The 23,259-nt window shown below is 39.7% G+C and overlaps 1 protein-coding gene across 1 annotated transcript; it reads right to left on the bottom strand.

Annotated features, from left to right (window-relative positions):
* Positions 1-14,910: 14,910 nt before the first annotated feature.
* LOC111046080 lies at positions 14,911-23,259 on the bottom strand. Its single transcript, XM_039444526.1, has 4 exons — positions 22,426-23,259; positions 20,436-20,501; positions 16,315-16,398; positions 14,911-15,114 (listed from the first exon to the last, which is right to left on the bottom strand). Exons 1-3 carry the CDS (start codon positions 22,658-22,660, stop codon positions 16,328-16,330), a joined length of 372 nt encoding a protein of 123 aa, XP_039300460.1. The 5' UTR covers positions 22,661-23,259; the 3' UTR covers positions 14,911-15,114; positions 16,315-16,327.

The raw sequence follows: 23,259 nt of genomic DNA, 5'->3' as shown, positions 1-23,259 counted from the left end.
TTCAAAGCAAAATCCTAACCCCCTAACCTATCCTTCCACCTTAGAAACAACCAAAAACATAACTCTACCTGGACCCTAGCCCCTTCTAGCATATTACAATTTTAAAGCAAAAACCTAACCTATCCTTATGAAACATTATCAAATATAACCTAAATAAAACCTAACCCTTAACCCTATTTTGTCAATTAGTTGAATTTCTACATTGTTGATAAACAATGTGACAACCTTGCAATGCGTGAAAGAGATAGTGCTATCTGCTTTGTTAAATGATACACAAGGATAGCAACACCATTGCAAATCACACTGCCATTATAACGTGGACCTCACTATAGATACTCAAAGAATACTTTTGAATAACTATGTGATAACTGTGACCGTTGCTGGCCGTTACTCTGTATCTGTGACAAAGAGAAGCTGCTCTATCTATAACTCTATTCATTACTGTAATTGGTTGATCTCTCTCCATTTCTCTGCGCCGAATATTCCTCCGAGTCAGATGTTAATTTGTACGGAGTATAAGCTCCTCGCAATTTTGATCACAGGCGTGGGAGCAGCTTCTCTTTGTCTCAGATACATAGTAACGGCCACATAGTAACAGTACCTGTTCGTTTTTACTGTATAATTATATGATAAAATAATAGAAAGCTTTATTAAAAACAGCCATAACTTCCTTGTTTTCGGATATTTTCGAAAACGGGACTTACGCTTTTAAGAATTTGGGGTCGCTGAATCCAAATCCGAAATCGGAATCTTTCTATCTTCATTTTCAAGAAAGATAGTTTTTGAGAAAAAGTGGTGACCGGAGAGATGTAGAATCACCATGTGAAAGCGGCGATTTGTCCGCTAGTATCTCGATCCAAGCCGGTTTCTGCTTGCCTCGAGGGGAAAAGACGTGACAAAAGGAGGTTCCTGGCTCGGGGTCACCATGTGAAAGACACGATTTGACTCAATGTACTTCGACAAAAAAACGTGAACACTGTTCAGTGTTCAAGTTGCACGTCTCCTATCGTGTGAAAGTAGCCAAAGGAGACAACTAGACGGGTATGGCTCATGTCTACTTGTCCCCTAAAAACCGGTTTTAAAAGGGGACAAGTAGTTCGGGTGGCACCTAGTCACGTACCCACAGGCGTCAACCAATCCCCTGGAAAAATATTATATCATTGCCGTCAACTAGTCTCTCCAACAGCTAATCGACAGTAATCGGCTTGAGATAACAGTAAAATTTGCGACATAAACGCCCTATACCATGGGGGATATCTATTACTTATGCTATTGTTTCTCTATGCTTACGTCAACCAAGCTCCCTGCCAGCTGATCCCCTGCTGCTGCTGGATATGAAGGGTCTGGACGTCTGGTTGTCTTGATCGTACTCGACATCCAAGCTCCTCGACAGCCGATCCCCTATTGGGCATTGAAACCAGCTTGAAGTGGGCGGGGAAGTAGTACAATCAGAGACACTGTTTCACACATTCTATGAATTTGATTATCAGAAGTCACGTATATCACTGCAAACATTAAATGAAATAAACTATTTCTCTTTCAAAATCCAACTGACTTGGAAATGTTTATCTTATTGGATTGGCAAGCATTTACAGGATGAGTGTTTGTATGTCTCGCAAGTGATTCCTGTATGTATAAGTATAAAATATAATATGTGAGGTTTTGAAGCATCTAAATTCGAAAATCTACTTTGTGAAAATAATTAAGGATTGAACATTTTGTGAAGCGAACAACTACAAGACTTACCCTTGATATGGCGGAAGGTGTGGCTCGTTCATCAATTGGGCTAGTCAGTCGGGTCAAGCGAGGGGTTTGTTACCACTGTCTAAAAAAATGGCTTTTGGTGGCCCTGAAAAGGGCCAAGTTTGTTGCTGGTGGCCCTGAAAAGGGACCAAGATTGTTGCTGGTGGCCCTAAAAGGGACCAAGGCAGGCTAGATGTTTAGTAGTCGTCGACTGGCGCGATACCACGCCGCGCGAGGGTCCCGGGCAGGTCCATCTGGTGCGAGAGCAGGCCGGCAGGGGCTCAAGTCAATGGTTCGCAGTCTCCACTCTGGTTTACCCGGGCTACGGAGAGGGCTGACGGGTGATCTACTAGCCAGAGGTCGTGCCGAATCTCCGCCGGGAGGACCTCCTCGACCACTTCCTCGTTTAGAAGGGGCCTTCGGTCAAACCCCGGGCAGGCAGGGTCGTAGGCTTCCGCTGCACACACTCCGATGTCGGTTCGGCACCCAACCCGCGCATCCAGAACCGCGCGCCAGTTGTTAGGCTGGGGCGCTAAGTCTTGGGGCGCAGCTGGCGCGGCGGTGTACAGCCTCAGCCTCTCCTCCACCTGGCGAAGCCGACGTAGGGCCCTCCTCTTCTGGATTCGGCGGCCGGCTCGGTTCCTCCTAGGCATCGGCTGGGTAGTAGACAAGGAAGACACCTCAGGTTGCGGTTAGTCTCGCCGTGGTTCCCTCATTGGCCTGCTCGCTGCTCTGCTCCTAGTCTCGGTAGTGGTCTCGGCTGGTAGTGGTCTCTGGTAGTGGTCTCGGCTGGTGGTCTCTTCTGGCTCTTCAGTGGAAGGCTGCTAGTGAGCAAGTGCTATCGAGGGTAGCTGAGTAGCCCCCTTTTATTCACCTGCGCTGCTATTGGCTGGCGGTGCTCGGCCAATAGAAACGCAGGAACAGGTGGCGGCGACTGAGGCGCACCCTGGTGGCGGGTGGGTCAACCACTCATTTGGTTGATGCGTGGCGTGGGGAGCAGAGCAGAGCGGCAGGCTGAAAGGTAGCGAACGCGAGGGAGGTATCAATTCCCCCCCCCGTTTGAGGTAGCCACGGCGAGAATTTATTGATTGCAAAAAACAAGATACAATGTTTACAAAATATACAAAAGTGCCATTGGGCGATAATTTTACAGAAGTGAGACCAGAAGGGTCTCCCCCAACAGGTGGGTTGTGGTCAATAATTACAGAAATAAGACCAGAAGGGTCTCCCCCAACAGGTGGGTTGTTATTCCAAGAGATGTTGCTGGTCGGTGGTTGGAGCCGGGCGTAGTTGAGTCTCGTACACCTTGATGGTCTCGTTGTCACGGGTGATCCAGTAGACAGCTCCTTGGTTGTGGGCGACCGTATATGGTCCCTTCCATCTGGGTGCTAGGCCCGCGTGGAATTTCTGAGCCTTGTTTGAGAGTTGATGATTCCGTGTGAGCACCTGGTCGCCGATCTGGTAACGAGGCTGTGTCTCGGCTATCGGGTCTCCCTTCCTATTGAGATAATTTTCTTGGTTCAACACGGCTTCGCGTTGGATTGCGGTTAGCGTGTGTAGACGCTGGTTAATATGGTCTTTGTGCGGTTCGAGTTGATTTTCGGGCCAGTGGCTCCATTCCCCTGGCCGTGGAAGGGTTTGGCCAAACAGGATTTGACTGGGGCTGTATCTTGTTGCCGTGTTCTGTCGATTTCGCAGGGTGAATAGCACGGATGGTAGTTGGTTCTCCCATTCTTGGTGTTGTTCTTGTAGGCGGATCCGTAGTCCCTTCTTGAGTTCCTGGTTCCTTCTCTCGGTAGGGTTGGCTCGGGGGTGATAAATTGGCGTGGTGTAGTGTAAGACTCCCCATTTGAGGCAGAGTTCGTTCCATAGTTTCCCCGTAAACTGAGTGCCATTGTCGGAGAGTAGGATTTTTGGGTATCCCCATCTGGGAAACAGGTGCGTATCCATCGTGCGGCCAATCGTGTTGGCGTCGCCGTGAGGCAGCGGGTAGGCTTCTATCCACCTGGAGAAAGAATCAGTGATGACCAATATGAATCGATTTCTTCGCTTGGTGAGTGGGTAGTGGCCCATCAGATAGTTTCCCATGGTCTAGTAGACCGTCGCGGTCATTGCGTAGGTTCGTGATTCCGGTTGTACGCTTTTGAGCAGCTACACAGCAGGCAATTTTGTACGTACGCGGTTGTCTGCACCTTCATACGGGGCCAAGTGTAGTATGTAGCGATGTTTTGGTAGGTTTCGGCGTAGCCTGGATGACCCATTAGATCATCGTCAGTAGTGGAACAGTAGCCGGGTGCGAAAGTTGGGCGGTATGACTATTCGCCAACCGTCGTGTGTCTTCTTCTCCCAGAGTCGGTTGTGTAGGCGGTAACTGGTGAGGAATACTTGATCAGTTCCTGGTTGATCCTCCAACGGTCGGGGTTCGATCTCCATCCATCGTTGCACCTGCGCGTTGATCTGGTCGTCTGTGGCCTGTGCTTTCCGAATCTCTTCTAACAGTTCAGTTTCGGTTGCGATGCTTGCTAGCGTAGCGGGTTCACTGGTGACTGGCAGGATGTCGGGAGGCATGGTTCGTTCTAGTTGTTGACTGGTCTCCTCAACTTTTTCGTTGTCGGGTTGCCGTGACAGTGCGTCAGCGAACTGATTTTCTTTACCCGGGCAGTGTTCTAGGGTGAAGTCAAATTCTTGTAGGAGCAGGGCCCATCGAGTGAGTTTGGCGCGGCTGTCCTTTGCAGTTTGTAACCAGGTAATCACCTTATTGTCGGTACGGAGTATGAATGGCCTGCCTTCCAGGTAAGGGCGATATCGCTTTATTGCCCAGACAACCGCAAGGCACTCTTGTTCGTTACTGTGATACTGTTGTTCCATGTGGTTCAGCTTGGCACTGGCGTATGCGATCACCTTACGGTCATTGTTGATTTCTTGGTATAGGACAGCCCCTATACCGACCTTGCTGGCGTCTGTCTGTAGGATGAAGGTCTTGGAGAAATCTGGTCGACAGAGTGGTTGGATGTTGGCGGTCAATGCTTGTAGGCGGCGGAAAGCTGTCTCTTCTGTTGGTGACCATTTCCATCGCGTCTTCGTGCTAAGTAGCTCAGACAGAGGCGCACAAACGTCAGCGGCGTTGGGTAAAAATTCTCGTAGCCAGCCGACTACTCGAGAAATTCTCGCAGTTTCTTTCTGGTGGTGGGTGGTTGGGCAGAAGTCACAGCTAGGATAGCCTGCGGTTTTGCTTGGTTGCCCTCGGAGGTGATTATGTGACCGAGGTATTCAAGTTGCTTGCGGCCGATCTGGCATTTTGCTGCTGAGACAGAGAGATTGTATAGATTTAACCGTTCAAACACTTTGGCTAAGTGGAGTAAGTGTTCTTCCCAGGTATCCGAGTACACAATGATGTCGTCGAGATAAGCGTAGCAGAACTTGTCGACGTATCCACTCAGTACCTTGTTCATCATGGATTGGAAGCAGCTGGGTGCATTTCGTAGGCCGAAAGGCATGACCTTAAATTGTAGCTTTTCGCCGTAGGGAGTGGTGAAGGCCGTGTAAGGTCGAGACTGGGGTGCGAGTGGTACCTGCCAGTATCCCATCCGTAGGTCGAGTGAGCTGAATATTTTTGAAGTTCCCAGGCTTCGAATGACGTCCTGTAGGGTCATCTGCGGTGCCGTGGCTGGAACGGTGATGGAATTCAGCCATCGGTAATCGATGCAGAACCGTGATGTGCCGTCCTTCTTGGGGACAACGACGATTGGAGAGTTGTAAGGCGAATCACTGGCTTCTACCAGGTTGCGTTCCTTGAGGGCGGCAACTTCGGACTCGATAATTTGCAGTTTCTCCCGTGAGTATCGGTAAGGCCGCTGGCTGCGTATTTCTGAGCTGTTGAGTTGAATTGTCATGGTGGCGGCCGTGGTGATGGAGGGTGGCATCTGCTCCATGAACAATTTTGCGTGTTGTTGCAGTAATACTGTTAACCGTCGGTGCTGGTCGCTGGGCGTGTCTTCTAGTAACTTGTCAACCAGGTGAGTGTCCATCTCTACTGAGACTGGTGGTTGCGCTATCCAGAAGATCGTGTCTCGCTGCGTCTTGCCGTAGATTAGCCTGTCTTGCTCAAAGTCAAGCACTGCCTTATTCTCCCGAAACCATGGTCGTCCCAAGATGATGTCTTCGCATAGGTCAGGTAGACCTAGGAAGGGAATATTTTGAATGTGCTGTTGGATCTGGAGTCCCAGATGTCCTTGTATGGCCGTTTCGCAGCTAGTGGGACGGTTGGCCAGCAGTACAGGTAGCTTCAGCGGTTGGATCCATGTACACTGGTCGAGGTGGGCAGCTCTCACGAAGTTGTGCGTTGTGGCTGAATCGAGTAGAGCGTGTAGTTGTTTACCCACGATGGTGACAGGGATCCGGGGTAGAGTCTGTCCGTCTATCTGGATCACGGCTAGGTTCGGTGCTTGGCTGGGCGGAGGGCTGGTGATGTGGTTGTTGACTACTGGGGCGGCAGTGTTGGTGACCTTGTCGGTGACTGTGGCCAGGGCAGTGTTGGTGACCTGGTGGCTGACTGCGGCTGGGGCAGTGTTGGTGACCGGCTGGTTGATGGCGGCTGGGTCAGTGTTGGTGACCTGGTGGCTGACTGCGGCTGGGGCAGTATTGGTGACATGGTGGCTAAATGCGGCTGGGTCAGCGTTGGTGACCTGGTCGTCAACTGCGGCGAGGGCAGTGTTGGTGACTCCGTCCATGACAGCGACCCCGGTAGGTGGCGGGTGCGTGTGGGTCACAGTTGCATGTTCCTCCCCAGGCTGGTGGTCGATGACGCGCTCATCGTCGGCTGGTGATGCTGTCCTCTCGCGGGCCAGTAGAGGCGCGGCTGCTGGGTGCTGTGGAGAGTCTCTGTCAGCCGGGAAGAGCAAGGGGTCTTCGGTGACATTGGAAGGAGACTTAGCGACGCTAGCAGGGTCTACGGTGGTGTGACGGGTAGGCGATCGATCCGTTGTGAGTGAGACGGTCATGAGTGACGGCTGGGTGGTTGACGCACAAGGGTGTGCCGGACGCGGTTGCTGTTGTGAGACAGTGACCCGGGTGACGACTGGTACTGGGTTATTCTTGATAGCCCGTGGAGGTGCGGCTGCTAGGTACCGTGGAGAGTCTCTGTCAGCCGAGAAGAGTGAGGGGGCTTCGGTGACGTTGGAAGGAGGCTTGGTGACGCTGGCAGGATCCACGGTGGCGTGACCAAGGAATGACTGGCTGGCCGGTTCGGTGACGGTTATCACTTGTAGTTGGGGTGGTGACCTGCGAGGCTGGCGCTGCGGGTCTTGCACCTCATCGTTAGTGTAGTGGACTCCTACTTTCTGTGCTGGAGGGGTGGAGTCCGAGTCTCTCCAGTATCACCGTTTCCCTGCCGTTCCTTCGCGAGTTCTGGGCAGTTGCGATGAAAATGCTTGGCTGGGCAGTAATGACACTGAGGAAGCTGGTTGTAGTTGAACCTTGGCGGCGGCTCTCGATGGGGTGGCCCTGCAGGTGCCGTAGGTTGAGGCGGCTTATATTTTGGTCGACTGTTGAGGTCGGTTTCCAGGTCATTGGCGATCATGATCAGCTCTTCATAGTTCATGGGACGAGCAGCTCGAACTAGGGTGCGAAGCTCGGAACTCAGCTGACCGATGAGCAGGGCGATCACCTCGTCTTCAGCCAGGTTGGTTCCTAAGCGCTGCTGTAGTTGGAGCTTCTGATGGATGAATCGCTCCACTGGCTGGTTCGGTTTGTGGGTGGTGCCATAAAATTCCGTGTGAGCGGCTGGGATTTTATGGGCTCCCGAGAAACGGGCCTGAAGTCGGTCACGGAACTGTTCCCAGGTGGTGACGAATTCTCCATAGTCTCTCCACCAGGCGGCAGCGTCGTCTTGTAGTTGCACTTTTAGAAGCATGACCCAGGTATAGCTGGGAATGTGGTGACCCTGTAGCAGCTCGGTGCACTGTCACATGAAGGTGATGGGGTCTTCATGGAGCTTGCCGTGGAAGAACGGTAGCAGGGTCGCTATGCTGGTCAGCTGGCTGAGGTTGCCGGTGTAGCTGACGGCTGGAGCCGGTAAGTTGGCCATGTTGCTGGTTGCGGTAGTAGCGTGACTAGAGGTTGACGGTGGAGCAGGCAGGTTGATGGTCAGCGCGCTGGGTTGCAGGGTGGTTGGTCAAGCGGGCTCGCTGGTGAAGGCGGGTGGCTGCGTTGCTCTGGTTTCGCTGGTGGAAGCGGGCGGCTGCATCGTGCTGCTGTCGGTTTGACTGGTGGTCTGTGCAGGCCAGCCGGCGAATGTAGACTCGGTGTGCTGGCTGGTTGACTGCATTGAATCTTCGGTGGTCGTATCTCCACTGTCTCCGGCTCCGGTTCTAGTCGCTACCATGTTCAGGTGTTATGGGCGCCACTGGGAAATTGCTTGTTCCCAGACAGGTATTCTGAATTGAAAGATTCAGAGACACATTTTGTTGAAAGAAAATAAGTTTGAATTTTTTGTGTGAAAAATTCAAGACATACATTTAGATGAAAAATTTAAGACATACATTTAGTTGAAAATTTAGGTTGACATTTTGTTTGAAAAAAAGTTTTGACAGTGGTAACAGGTTACTGTATCTCCATACAGTGAGTGGCCCCACGTTGGCAGGCGCCAATAATTGATATGGCGGAAGGTGTGGCTCGTTCATCAATTGGGCTAGTCAGTCGGGTCGAGTGAGGGGTTTGTTACCACTGTCTAAAAAAATGGCTTTTGGTGGCCCTGAAAAGGGCCAAGTTTGTTGCTGGTGGCCCTGAAAAGGGACCAAGATTGTTGCTGGTGGCCCTAAAAGGGACCAAGGCAGGCTAGATGTTTGGTAGTCGTTGACTGGCACAATACCACGCCGCGCGAGGGTCCCGGGCAGGTCCGTCTGGTGCGAGAGCAGGCCGGCAGGGGCTCAAGTCAATGGTTCGCAGTCTCCACTCTGGTTTACCCGGGTTACGGAGAGGGCTGACCGGGTGATCTACTAGCCAGAGGTCGTGCCGAATCTCCGCCGGGAGGACCTCCTCGACCACTTCCTTGTTTAGAAGGGGCCTTCGGTCAAACCCCGGGCAGGCAGGGTCGTAGGCTTCCGCTGCACACACTCCGATGTCGGTTCGGCACCCAACCCGCGCATCCAGAACCGCGCGCCAGTTGTTAGGCTTGGGGCACAGCTGGCGCGGCGGTGTACAGCCTCAGCCTCTCCTCCACCTGGCGAAGCCGAAGTAGGGCCCTCCTCTTCTGGATTCGGCGGCCGGCTCGGTTCCTCCTAGGCATCGGCTGGGTAGTAGACAAGGAAGACACCTCAGGTTGCGGTTAGTCTCGCCGTGGTTCCCTCATTGGCCTGCTCGCTGCTCTGCTCCTAGTCTCGGTAGTGGTCTCTGGTAGTGGTCTCGGCTGGTGGTCTCTTCTGGCTCTTCAGTGGAAGGCTGCTAGTGAGCAAGTGCTATCGAGGGTAGCTGAGTAGCCCCCTTTTATTCACAGTACCCAAGTTCACCTGCGCTGCTATTGGCCGGCGGTGCTCGGCCAATAGAAACGCAGGAACGGGTGGCGGCGACTGAGGCGCACCCTGGTGGCGGGTGGGTCAACCACTCATTTGGTTGATGCGTGGCGTGGGGAGCAGAGCAGAGCGGCAGGCTGAAAGGTAGCGAACGCGAGGGAGGTATCACCCTATTTCGGACTATGTGTAACCTTATCTAAATTTGGGAGAGAAATAGCACAAAGTCACCTTATTTTTTCCCTCCCTATCATTTTGATCATCTACTTATTGTATGAATCAATAAAGAATAAAAAAATGAACAATAATGAGTGATTTTCGGGAATTTAATGCCGGAAAATTGTTTATTAATTCCTTAATTTTTATTATTCACATGATAAAGCTATTATTATAATTTTATCAAATTATCCATCTATTAGCCTAATCATTACCGTATAAAATTGAATTAATTTGTAAAATCAAATTAAATTTTTTTTTTTTGATCTACAGTTATTTCATGGTCAACATTCTTCATAGCCATTTGACATTTATTATTTCAATTTCAATTTCAATTTTCAATTCAATTCAATTTATTTTCCTTTACACACATACATAAAATACAAGTAATATTAAATTACAACAAGAATAAACAACTAGCAAAATTAGTACAAAAAAAAAACAAAAATGTCCGTACAAGATGCTAATTCAGAATTTGGTGTGAAGGGGTGGGATTGAAGCTCTTCCAACTATGGTTACCCATGTACTAGGAAGGCTTTCAATCCTTGAGAGGGAAAATAAAGGATTAGGAAAAAAGGTGGGTGGGATGATAGGATAGTTAATTTAATAAAGAAAAATAAATAAAAAGGTCCACACTAGATTGGTAAGTGAGCACACAAAAACACTAAGTTCCTCTATTACTTTGTTTAATTTACAGGTAGAAAAAATAGTTCGTTTTAATCCAAATACTAATATCATGTTTTATTTTTTTAGTCAATTTTGCGCAGCAGATATATTCTTCAGGAATTTTATTTATCAATTTAGTGCTTAAATATATAAGTTGTCTTCTGATGGTTTCAATGTTTGTATTGTACATAAGATACTTATTTGAGGAGGGTCTCAGATTGTACAGGTTATTGATTGTGTTATTTGTGCAAGGAAAATTAGCTTTATGTTTGATTATATATTTTGCTACATTTATTACATACAACTGCCTAACTGTTAACACATTAAACTCTTTGAAAGTCAAGTCGGTTGGGTAAAGTCTGGGTTTATTTAAAATTGTTTTGATTATTGATTTTTGAATTATGAAAAGCTCTTCTAAGTGAGAATTATAACAGCCCCCCCATACGGATATACCATACTGAATTATGGACTGGACCAGTGCAAAGTAAACCATTTTTAGATGTTTTGAGTTCAGAATTTTTTTTGCTTCGTAGAATTTATAGGATAGATATCACATTCTTCTGCAAATAAATTTTATGTGTATGTCCCACTTCAAATTTTCATCTATTTGGACACCTAGATATTTGGTACTTTTGACTCTTTTTATGGTAGGGCAGGTGCAGTTATTGTTGCAGTTTGAGTGGAGTTTCAGATTTAAATTCTCATCAGGTTTACCAGTTGTATTGAATGCGAAGGTGATGTAATTGGTTTTTTCAATGTTCAGGCTCAGGGTGTTTCTGTCCAACCAATTTTTTATGAGCAAACAGTTCTGTTCTGCAATTTCATGTACCCCAGTCCAAGATTCCCCATGGAAAATAGCTGCAGTGTCATCTGCGAATGATATAGTTGTGGCGTTTTTTAATTTCAGCTTTAATAAGTCATTGACATATAATATAAAGAGGATTGGTGATAGTACCGTTCCCTGAGGCAAACCATAGGAGGTCATTTTGGAGACATCAGTAAGTCCGTCGATTGTTAAAGACTGGGTTCTATCTCTCAAGTAGCTCTTTATGAGTTCTAGAAATATTCCCCTAAAGCCATATCTTTCGAGTTTATTGTAAAGAAAACTATGTGGTATAGTATCAAAGGCTTTTTTAATATCCAGGAAAACTGCTATAGATTTGTAATTGGAATTCAAGTTTTGTGAAACAGTATTAGAAAATTCAATTAACGCATCTTCGGTACTTTTCGCAGTCTGGAATCCAAATTGATTCTTATCTATTATTTTATGCTTGTTCAAATACACAACTAATCTCTTCTTTATAATTTTCTCCATGATTTTTGCTAGATTACTAATAAGGCTGATTGGTCTGTAGTTACTTGGGTCCAAGGGATCTCCTTGCTTGAATAAAGGTTTTATCTTGGCGGTTTTGAAATGTTTAGGGAAGTAGCCTTGTTCAAAGCATTTGTTGAAAATCACGGAAAGCGGCTGTGAAATAGTGTGGCTTATATGTTTGAGTACTGTTTTATTGAGATTATCCAAGCCTGGGGTGCAGTTATTTTTCAGCTCTTTTATTGTCGCTTGAACTTCATTGAAGTTTGTCGGTCTCATAAAGAAGGAATTCGGTAGAGGAGTTTCAATTACATCGTTGTTGAATTTGAAATTTGGAGAGCTTGTGGGATCATTTATTAGCTAACCACTTATCATTCACTACTTACAATATTATTCATAAGCTTTTGTTCTATCATTCATTAGAAATAAAATATTATTCTTTACTTTTATAGTTATTTCTATTTGGATAAAAATTTTCTTCCACATATATTATGATATATGAGATGCAGATTAATTCGTGTTGATTTCAACATTCATCAAATGTATTTGTTAAAATACAGTCAAACCTTTTCACATCGTTCCTCATTATATTATCATTTTCACGTCACAGAAGGTCTATTTATTGAAAGTATTTTTAGTCTATTTCTCTCTCAGGAATTCTCTACTTATTTCTAGATATTTCGTTCATGATTAATTTCGATAAATGTCTGTTTCATTCATTCATGATTGTGGATTAATGTGATATTTTTATATGGGATTAAATTTGATATTTTAATGTTTTTAACAGAAACGAGAGAACGTAACGCGAATTTCGGGTCCAGTCGGCTTCTAGCCAACTCTCCTATGTCTCAAAAAATGGTTAATGGCAGTTTTGTTGCTGTCTTTGATAATGGAGGTGCAGTATCTCAATGCGCAAATGTATTGTCCAATCTGCAAACACAATCAAAGGATAGTCCAGGCAAGTAGAATAATTTATTAAAATATCAAATAGTGATCGATGCTGTTTTCCATGATGAAGCAATATTGATAATAACTATTGAAGATTCGACATGCATTTCCAGTATATAATTAGACCTTCTCACTATTGAGTACGAAAAACGTGAGTAAATTCTATCATTAACTGAAAATACATGTCGTGTCTTCAATAGATTTGACAAAAATGGAGTTCACCCATTCCATACGGAGTCTCGCAATGGAACCTTCCTAATTTTTAAATGTGGTTACAAAAAATATGAGAGATACTAAAAGCGTTACTTCATTGCTGAACACACTGTGCAATTTTGCTTTGGATAGGCCTATATGTTATTTACATTATATTGCGGTACTTTAATTTATATGTCATTATATTCACTTTGTGTAATTTTTTTAGATACTGTTGAAGGTACAGGAAACAAGCCTTCATGATGAACACTTCATATTTTGTCATTTTCATATTCACTCTTCATTTCAGGTCTCTGATTATTAAGACACAATAAAAAGTATCAAGTGCCCTTAATTTTTTTGAATTATAACTAGTTTCAACTCTTCAAGAGCCATTTGACACTTGAGGATTGCTGTGTGTGATCTATGTGTGTGTAACTAAACTCAACATCACTTCAAATGATAACAGATTTCACATCACCTCCACCATTGATTACACTATTTCATTCAAAAGAAGTAGAATTCATTCAAGATAATTATATTAAAATTTATCGACTGCCTATCTACAAGTTATGTTAAGTTAAATCTATATTATATTAAGGAAAGAATTGGTTTATTTATACACGTACGGGATAGGAAATTCAAGAATGATGCATCTGACGCGTCTAAACTACTGGACTGATTAACTTGAAATTTTGCATATAGATTCTTATTTATTAACCGAGGATGTTTATAGGCCTATTTTCAATTCTTCGAGATTTCAGTAAGTGTAGCCTTGCGGAGCACGGGTTACCTACTAGAATGTAATAAATGAATGAGTGAAATCTATTATAATTATGTTTCGGAACGGTGTTTGAAAACGAATGAGTAAATGTTTGTAAGAAATGTTTAATTTGAAATAAATCATTTTTCTTTGTACAACAAATGATAAACTGATTCCTCACCATTATTTCAACAAATGAAAATTGAATTACAATTATAAATCTAGAATCTATTCGCTTGGCTAAATATCTACTTTGTGATCGCACTTGAAACTTTTAGGGATAAACTTAATATATCTTATAAACCTACCTTATTTCCTTGGCCACGAACTGCAAAAATTGCTTCTGGAGTCTTCCATTCCCAACGTTAATTGAAGAATAAATAACATTCAGGATGAGAGAATAGAATAATTTAACAAAGTAATTTCACTTGTTGATTTGAATATTTCAAAACTTCTTTTCAAGGCTTTTACATTCTCAATTTTGATAAATAGGCTAGATCAATCCTTTTCTTAGAGAAACAACACGAGATATTGGAGAAACACAAAATGTTGTAGGTAATGATTTTCATGTAAGGTTTTCTCTTGTTCATGTTATATTGTATATCATTTTTAATTAACTTGCAACCTATTATTGTAAATTTACTACTCAACCCATAAACTTCAAATTATTATTATTGTGTAATATTGTGTAAAAAAAATATATAATATACTGCATGTTGAGTGTGCTAAGTTGGTTTTTACTTTAATATTGTCCTTGTGACCTATTTGATGTGCTTGGTAAGCTGTTTTATTGAATTGGATACAAGATAACTACCTAACATTTATCAGTACCTACTTCGGAATGATTTCGATACCCTCTCTACGTTTCATATTATATCATCTCTTCCCTCACACCCACACTCAATTGAACATACGGTAGCTCGTGAAATGACCAATTATTGTAAGTTGTTTTTAAGTACTAAAAGTAGAACTTTGCAAACTACAAAATACTTTTTACTGCTACAAATACTCTGTAACATATAGACCAGAGAATTTTGTATCATTATAGCTTATAAATTTCTATTGAATTAGTCAGATGGAGGTTGAAACATTTCACACCGAAAGAACACCTGATGTCTACTACGGCTCTCAGAGAAAGAATGTGCAACTTCAAGCCCTGATATTGACTAATGTAATTATTTCATCCTTGTTTTCATCTTATAGGTAAACGCAGCAGAATAGAATGTATTTTCTTCTATGTTTTAAGTTATTATGTCAAGTTTATATACAGGAGCGGAGCGACTCCTATCCGAGTATTCTTTTTTTTTGTTTTATTAGGAGAAGTACACCCCAATCGGGCTTATGCCTAGGGTTGACCGCTTTTACTTTAAATTTTTCATATTTTTTCTTTGTTATATTAGCCTAGATTATGTTTGTGGAATAAATTAAATGATTGATTGATTTCTTAGAGGTAACATCATTTTAATTCCAAACTTTAATAACTCAAGTATCAGCATTATGTAATTAGCGCAGCATTTTTGTATTTGAGTAATCATTAAATCAGACATTAAGTACCTCAGACAAACTTGTCTCTACTAAAAAGATTCTCTTAATATTAATCAAACTTGAATAACTGTGAGATATGTATAAAATGAACATAAAGACGAATAATGAACATAAAGAGAATTGATAACAAAATCGATAACTTATGTTACTATTGATAACTTCTTGAATCCTAATCCTTCACATATTGAATTCTTTGTTTTTCTCTTCTTCTCCATGGGAATCAACTGAAAAACAAAAAGAATCATAACAATTATCAATGTAGGGCTGTACGATATCTATATATCAATCCACACTACAAAATAAATAGTCTATGACGAAGTTAAAAGGAAATTTGTTTACAGTAATAGCTATATAGGACTACACACCAAAGGCAATGTTAAAATAGTTGTTTGTGCAACTTTTTTGCAAAACCAGTCATTGCCAAACAAGATTTGGCAATTTGCCAAACAAGACACAGTCTTTAAAAAATTAACTTCTGGTGATATTGATGTTTGTCCTTTTTTAGCCTCACTCAAAATTCCTTGATTTTTAGACAGTTTTCAAGCCTTATTGCAAACAGAACATTTTATGTAAAGCATAATGATCAATAAATGATTGATTCTGAGAGTTCTGTGCAACATTTTGGTGTTGGATAAATGAATGTTCAGGGTATTAACGGGGAGCATGTGGTTTTAAGTAAATTTGGGAATGGAAACAATTTTCATGCTCTCTTTACCTAAGTGAGTCAGACCAAGGATGACACAAAAATATAATAAGTTGAATTTGAATTGTTTCAACTGTGAAAATAATTTTGAAGTAATAGGCATAGGCAAGAACCGCACAGAATGTGAAGTCTCTCTTTAATGCCGGAGAGGGAGAAGACATTGAAGAAAAATTAAACATATAATCTAAAACTGCTCAGGAAGACAAGTAGTAACTGAACAACTGGAGAATTTCCATACTTCCTCATGTTTGTGATAAATCTGAGAAGAGATAGATTTGTCAACCAAACAAGAATTTGCAGCAAAGGAAGGAAATCAAAAAGGTTTTTTTAAATGTGTTAATGAGATTTACTTTGGCAGTTCAGATAAAGTGGATGCCAGCAATAATTGGCAAAACTATTTGAAAAGTTATACACCTTGTAAGGACACAATATGAAGTATTCAAAAGACATTGCGAGCAGATGGAGCAATTCGATTAGAGCGGGAGGCTTGCCATATACCATATACCACATGATAAGGATAAATATGATTGCAAATTAGTTTATTCATTGATTGCAAAATAATTTATGTACCTAGTTATAGCAAGTCATCCTGTAACAAGTTTCAATATAAAAGATGGTTGATAAACTGTTTGGAATGATTATCGAATTACCTTTATGAACAAAATAAGCATAACATGAGTAGGATAAGCATAAACAATGAAAAATATTAATAAAAACTTACGACTGAGTAGGCCTTAATCTGGGAGTACAATATTTTTCCAATCGAGGAATGTATCGTCGTTTGATGGTGTATCGTCGTGTGGTGCTGAAAGCAAAAAAATCATATTTACAAAAAATGTACATTATTTATTATAAAAACACTTTAGTTACATGGTCTACTTTTCAACAAATTAATAATAAACAATATAAAAGTCTTCTAGTATTACCCATTATTTTGCAAAACTTTAAAATAGTTCAAGTAGTTTCAAGTTGAAAATGACCTAAGTTAGGGTTTAAACTAGTCGTTGAACTATTTTAAAGTTTAAAAAAAAGGGTACTGCAAGATTTTTATATTGTTTTTATTAATTATTTATTATGTATATACAGGTTGTCCCACCAAGGTTGTAACAGCCGTTGACCATAGATTCGACTCGACATTTCTGACAAAAAATGTACAATAGACGTTTTTCCTATCGACCTTAGTTTTCGAGATATATCGATTTTTCGATATTTTCAGAATATGCCTACTTCCGGTCATTAAATACTCAATAACTCGAAAACTACTGGTCGAATTTAAATTTCAAGGGTATTGTTGGAAAGAGAAAAACATTTCAAACAAGTTAATATAATTTTATTTGTTGTAAGATATTTTGTAGTTTTTTATTAGGGCTTGAACTTGGAAAAATGCTCTTCTTCAAATTCAAAGTGAAATTTCAAACCGTTTTTTCTCGGTTTTTCTCCGGATGATTATAATTGTTTCAATATTTCAAAAACTTCTCCATTCCATAAGCTTTCGAATGAGTATAAATTAGAAGAGGTAAGTTCCATGATAAAGTGTTCAAAACTGCTAATATCTGGTATGAACACCTTCAAAATGAGGAAATCCACAAACAGCATTCATCAAGTGGTGATCCTAGGGTGAAATCACCTGATTTCTCTCTGACAATATTCACAAGTTTTAATCAACATTTCAACATTCTTCAATGATATGCCTTTTTAATAACTTGCATTATTTCCTGTACTATAAATCCGGAATAAAATAACAATAAGTGTATGTTTCAGCCTATTTTCAGTATAGTTTTCAGTGTGCTTTCCAGTCGATTGGCATGATATGTATCAACTTTGGCTAGTAGAGAAGTGTTCGCGTTCATTATCATGAAATTTACCTTGATTGAGTACTTGAACATGTTATTGGTGTATGGAGAGAGTGGATGCAATTCAAGAGTCAGTGAGAGTATGCAGGAAACGTTTTCTTGACCGAAAGCACCCATCTCATTACCCGTTTTTAAGATTGACAGATATCAAGATAGTAAGGGTCTGGGAACAGTTTCAAAAACCGAGAAAAACGGTTTGAAATTTCACTTTGAATTTGAAGAAGAGAATTTTTTTCAAGTTTAAGCCCTAATAAAAAACTACAAAATATCTTACAACAAATAAAATTAGATTAATCTTGTTTGAAATGTGATTCTCTTTTCCAACAGTACCCTTGAAATTGAAATTCGACCAGTAGTTTTCGAAATTATTGAGTATTTAATGACCGGAAGTAGGCTTATTCTGAAAATATCGAAAAATCGATATATCTCGAAAACTAAGGTCGATAGGAAAAAAGTTTACTGAACATTTTTTGTCAGAAATGTCGAGTCGAATCTATGGACAACGGCTGTTATAACTTTGGTGGGACACCCTATATATACAGGGTGATTCATAATTATGGTAAAATAATTTAATACGTGATAGTAGAGGTGAAAATGAGAAAAAAAGTTCCTATAAACATATATCCATAAACGATTCATTAGCGAGCTATACAGAGTGAAAGATTTCGCCCGGAATTCAGTTCCTCTGGTGAAATACACCGATGCTGAATTGTTTGGGGACTAGTTTTTGAAAAACTTATGCTGGATCCATATGGAAAAATATCTGAAAAATTGAATAAAACTAGTCTGGAAGCTGTAGTGTGAGTAGTTTTTGAGAAGAAAGTTGAAATATGCAAGAAATCTAAGTAGAAAAACACAGACTTCTACGTTTGATGCCCAATAACTTTCTTTAATGACCGCAGTAAACAAATAACTTTTTACAATAAAAATTGTAGAGAATTTAATTCTGAAAAGAATTATGTTAGCTGTGTAAACTAAATTTTAATAAAAGTTGGATAAAATGTATTCTTATGTAGTACATTACACCACAAAAATTTGCTTTTTTATGAGGAGGGAACTAATAACTCATAAGTTGTAGCTGATTGCAAATTAGATATTCGGTTTTTTATGAAAAGTTTTTTTTTATATGAAAGTAGCTTCTTAATGACATTGAACTTATACCAAAAGACTAGTAGATTATGCCATTAAGCCTGGGAGGAAGCTCGAACAGAAGTAGATGATCTCCTATGATTCCTGCCCAAATGTTTACTGAAAACTGATGTTGTGGAAGATTAGGATTGATGGTATGAGGATTCTCAGCTGCCCAAATATGTTGGTTGTGGACGTTAACGATAGCTGTTCTTGTAAAGTGTGCCTCGTCGGTAAATATAACAGTTGTTAAAAAGTTTGGGTGAACAAGTTTTACTAAAAACCATCGGCAAATACCAGCATGGGGAATACAGTCTCGTGGCAATACAGTATGAACTTTCTGGAGGTGGTATGGATGTAATTGTTGCTCTTTTAGTATCCTCCAAATAATAGATTGATTGACATTAAACTGCACTGACAAATCTCTTGTGCTCTTCTCTGGATGTTCATAAATTTCATTAAGAACTTGTTCTTCTAACTCAACAGTCATAGTAGATCGGGGTCTGCCTGCATAAATGTGCTCTTTGGATTTCAAAGAATCTGTTCCAGACAGACATTGATGAATAGTGGCAAAAAACCTTGATCTTGGACATACTCGGTTAGGAAAGTTCTCTTGATACAAACGTCTTGCTTCAGTACTATTACAGTAGTGTCCCATTCCATACATTAAATGCATTTCAGCTAATTCGGAGTATGAATAATGTCTAAAATTACCTGCCATTTTTTAAAAAGTTAACACTTAAAACAAAAGCAAAGTGAAATGGTTACAAATAACTGGTTAATAGATTAAACAAAAAACAGAGCGCGGTTACAGTAGGCCTAACTTACAGTTTGTTTTTTTGTTCAACAGTGAGCTAAAACATTTATGAAAATAATTTTCAGCTGATAATTTCTTTTAAATATTTTCTTATTTAAAACAAAATAAATCAGATGTTCTGGAAAAGCTGTTATTAAAATCCATGTTTTATTTGCAATCAGCTACAACCTATGAGTTATTAGTTCTCTCCTCATAAAAAAGAAAATTTTTGTGGTGTAATGTACTACATAAGAATACATTTTATTCAACTTTTATTAAAATTTAGTTCACACAGCTTACATAATTCTTTTCAGAATTAAATTCTCTACAATTTTTATTGCAAGAAGTTATTTGTTTACTGCGGTCATTAAAGAAAGTTATTGGGCATCAAACGTAGAAGTCTGTGTTTTTCTACTTAGATTTCTTGCATATTTCAACTTTTTTCTCAAAAACTACTCACACTACAGCTACCAGACTAGTTTTATTCAATTTTTCAGATATTTTTCCATATGGAACCAGCATAAATTTTTCAAAAACTAGTCCCCAAACAATTCAGCATCGGTGTATTTCACCAGAGGAACTGAATTCCGGGCGAAATTTTTCACTCTGTATAGCTCGCTAATGAAGCGTTTATGGATATATGTTTATAGGAGCTTTTTTTCTTATTTTTACCTCTACTATCACGTATTAAATTATTTTACCATAATTATGAATCACCCTATATATATATATATGTGTGTGTGTGTGTGTGTGTGTGTGGTGTGTGTGTGTGTGTGGTGTGTGTGTGTGTATGTATATATATATATATAATATATATATATATATTATATATATATATATATATATATATATATATATATATATATATATATAATATATATATATATATATTCTAGTTATAACATTAATTTACACATGACAAATCTATCTTAGAATATTATTGTAACATATCGTTATTGGAATTAGAATGATGAGCTTTTGGAATGATTCTCGAATTATCTTTATGAACAAAATAAGCATAAAACGAGTAAGCATAAACAATGAAAAATGTTAATAAAAACTTACGACTGAGTGGGTCTTCATCTGGGAGTACAATATTATCCCAATTTAGTTCAGGTTCGTCGTGTGGTGCTGAAAGCAAAAAAATCATATTTAAAAAAAATGTACATTATTTATTATAAAAACACTTTAGTTACATGGTCTACTTTTGAACAAATTAATTAAAACAATATAAAAATCTTCTAGTATTTTGCAAAACTTTAAAATAGTACAAGTAGTTTCAAGTTGAAAATCACCTAAGTTAGGGTTTTAACTAGTCGTTGAACTATTTTAAAGTTAAAGAAAAGGGTACTGCTAGATTTTTATATTGTTTTTATTAATTATTTATTATGTATCGTCTATATAATATATAGGTAATAATAATGAAGTTTTCAGGCCTATCTGATATTCAACAGAAATTGTTGAGTCAGAACCAGCAAAAGCCACTATCATACAATTAAAAATAACCTTCTTTTAAAACCAGAATGAAATGATTAAAGTTAAATTAAATTATTTATAAGTTATAAGACTTGTTATATTGCTTTAACAAAAAGTACTTGAATATTTATTGGATCGTCTCTACAGAAACTTTGCACAAACATTTATGACAACTAGACAGAGCTACAAAAAATTATGAATTGAATTTTTCCAAATTCATAAAACAAAATTGCAGCCATTTAAAATGTTATTCACTAAATAACCTAAAAAACTGTATATTTTACAAAAAATTACCTACAAGAATAACATTTTTTTTTAATTTAATTACAAATCGATTAACACCTCCTAGTTTTCCAAGATTGGACAAATATTAAGTGAGATGTATGGCAGTTGTAGCGATCAAACCAAGACCAAGATGGTTATGTAAAGTTCCATTATTGTTTGAAATAATCTAAAATGGCTTACTAATAAGATGCAAAGCAGATGGAGATTGTTACATTATTGAGGCAGACTTCAGTAGCATGCTTTGGCGTGCACTGAAACAAACCTCCAGTCTCCTATCACTAGAGCTGCCATATCTCACTCAATATTCGTTCAATCTTGGAGAATTAGGTGTCAATCGATTTGTAGGCCTAATTCAATTCACTAAAAAAAATATTCTAGTAATTTTTTCAAATCAGCGATTTTTTGTTATTTAAGAGATAAAATTTTAAACGGCCGCCTCTTTGCTTCATCAATTTGAGAAATTGTTATAATTTTTCTATAGCTCTTTCCAATAATTGGGAAGAAATGTTTGTGCAGTTTCACTTCCCTATGTTCAGCCATTATTTAGAAAAAAAATAGTAAGTAAATAAAAAAAAAACAAGGGTGCTGTGTGCGAAACCAAGGACTTTCAGACAGTTTGAAGATTATATTAGATATCAGGGTTTTTTAAATATGAGGTTTTTTCTAATATCCATAATATTCACTATTTATATGAAATCAACAGATTTATCTTTGACTCCAATTATTACTGATCTGATTCATTTATTTTCTTTCAGCAGTCAAGTAATTTATTTTATTGAAAAACATTTATTATCTAAGACCTTTATTTTCCGATACTGTCCTGATAGAGTGGACATAACTGTCCAAACTTCGCCACGTCAACAAATAAAAAAGTAATTTCATATTAAAAGTCAAAACTGTTTTATTCTATTTTAAAAGTCATTCTATTCATTTTTGTATGATTTATTAAGTATATTTAAATAATGTGAATATCTTTTGTACAGTTTGTGATATTGATGTGTGGAAATAATGTATTGCATGACCACCTTCCCATTAAAAAAATGAAGTTAGATTCATATGACGGACAAAAATTTTGAGCGACAAAAAATTTGTTTTTTCTCAATAACCCATGAAACCTGCTGTCAAATTATCCGTGTAAAAGGGATATTTTTAGTTGTTTCCATAATTTTCACGAACACTGTATAATTACAAGTTGCGGATTACAAAGATCAATACAACACTTCATGAGCGAGCTCTCCAACCCAGGGGGTCTCTGATTATAAAAAGAATGGATAAGAGAATTGTTATGACTTACGTGGTCTTTCAATATTTTGATTTCGCATGAAGCCTTCAATGGCCTCTGTCAAGTCTGCAGACGGAAGGGGCTCAACAGAAAAAAAATCAGATTCGAGCAGTTGACTGACTGAAGCTCTCTCAGACGGCTCCACTTTCAAAAGTTTCTCAATTATATCCATTTCGGCTTGAGTGTTCTCTGCCATCAGTAATTCAGTGTGTCTGCAAGATTTCTTTCCTCGTAAAATTTGGCCCATTCATAGTATTCTTCATAACCAGGTAAACTGGACAGATATGGTCCAGCAACACATCCGAAAACATTAGTAATAGATCTTATTTCAGACATTTTGACATGGTCAATAAGGTCTTTACTGACGTTTGTCAATATTTCAAACAGAGTTATGCCAGCCGACCACAAATCCATACTGATGTTCACAGCCAAAGTTGAGGTACTTATAAGAACTTCAGGTGGGGTGAATCCAGGGGTACCAGCTTTGAAATTTGCCATGTTGACGTTATTTTCAAGCATCCCTTCCAGGTCAGCAATTTTCAATACTCCGTCGAAAGTCATCAGGAGATTTGCCGATTTAACATCTCTGTGCACAAAATTTTTGAATGGATAGCTTCTAAGGCATTCAAAAATTGATGTATAACGTTTTTCTGTTGTGGCAAGCAGAACGATTGACATCCAAGTAATTCATACAAGCTACTCATGCATAGCTCCAATACGATTGTTTTGTAATTATCGCATATATCGAAGACTTTTAGAATTTTGTCACAGTTTTTCAAATCTTTGTAGGCTCTGATTTCGGCCAAACCGAATCTGAAATTTTGTTTAATCGCAACTGTCGCAGGA

The sequence above is a fragment of the Nilaparvata lugens genome, unplaced genomic scaffold, assembly GCF_014356525.2.
Source record: "Nilaparvata lugens isolate BPH unplaced genomic scaffold, ASM1435652v1 scaffold4883, whole genome shotgun sequence".
Classification (NCBI taxonomy): Eukaryota; Metazoa; Arthropoda; class Insecta; order Hemiptera; family Delphacidae; genus Nilaparvata; species Nilaparvata lugens.
This window is presented reverse-complemented; position numbering and strand designations above follow the sequence as displayed.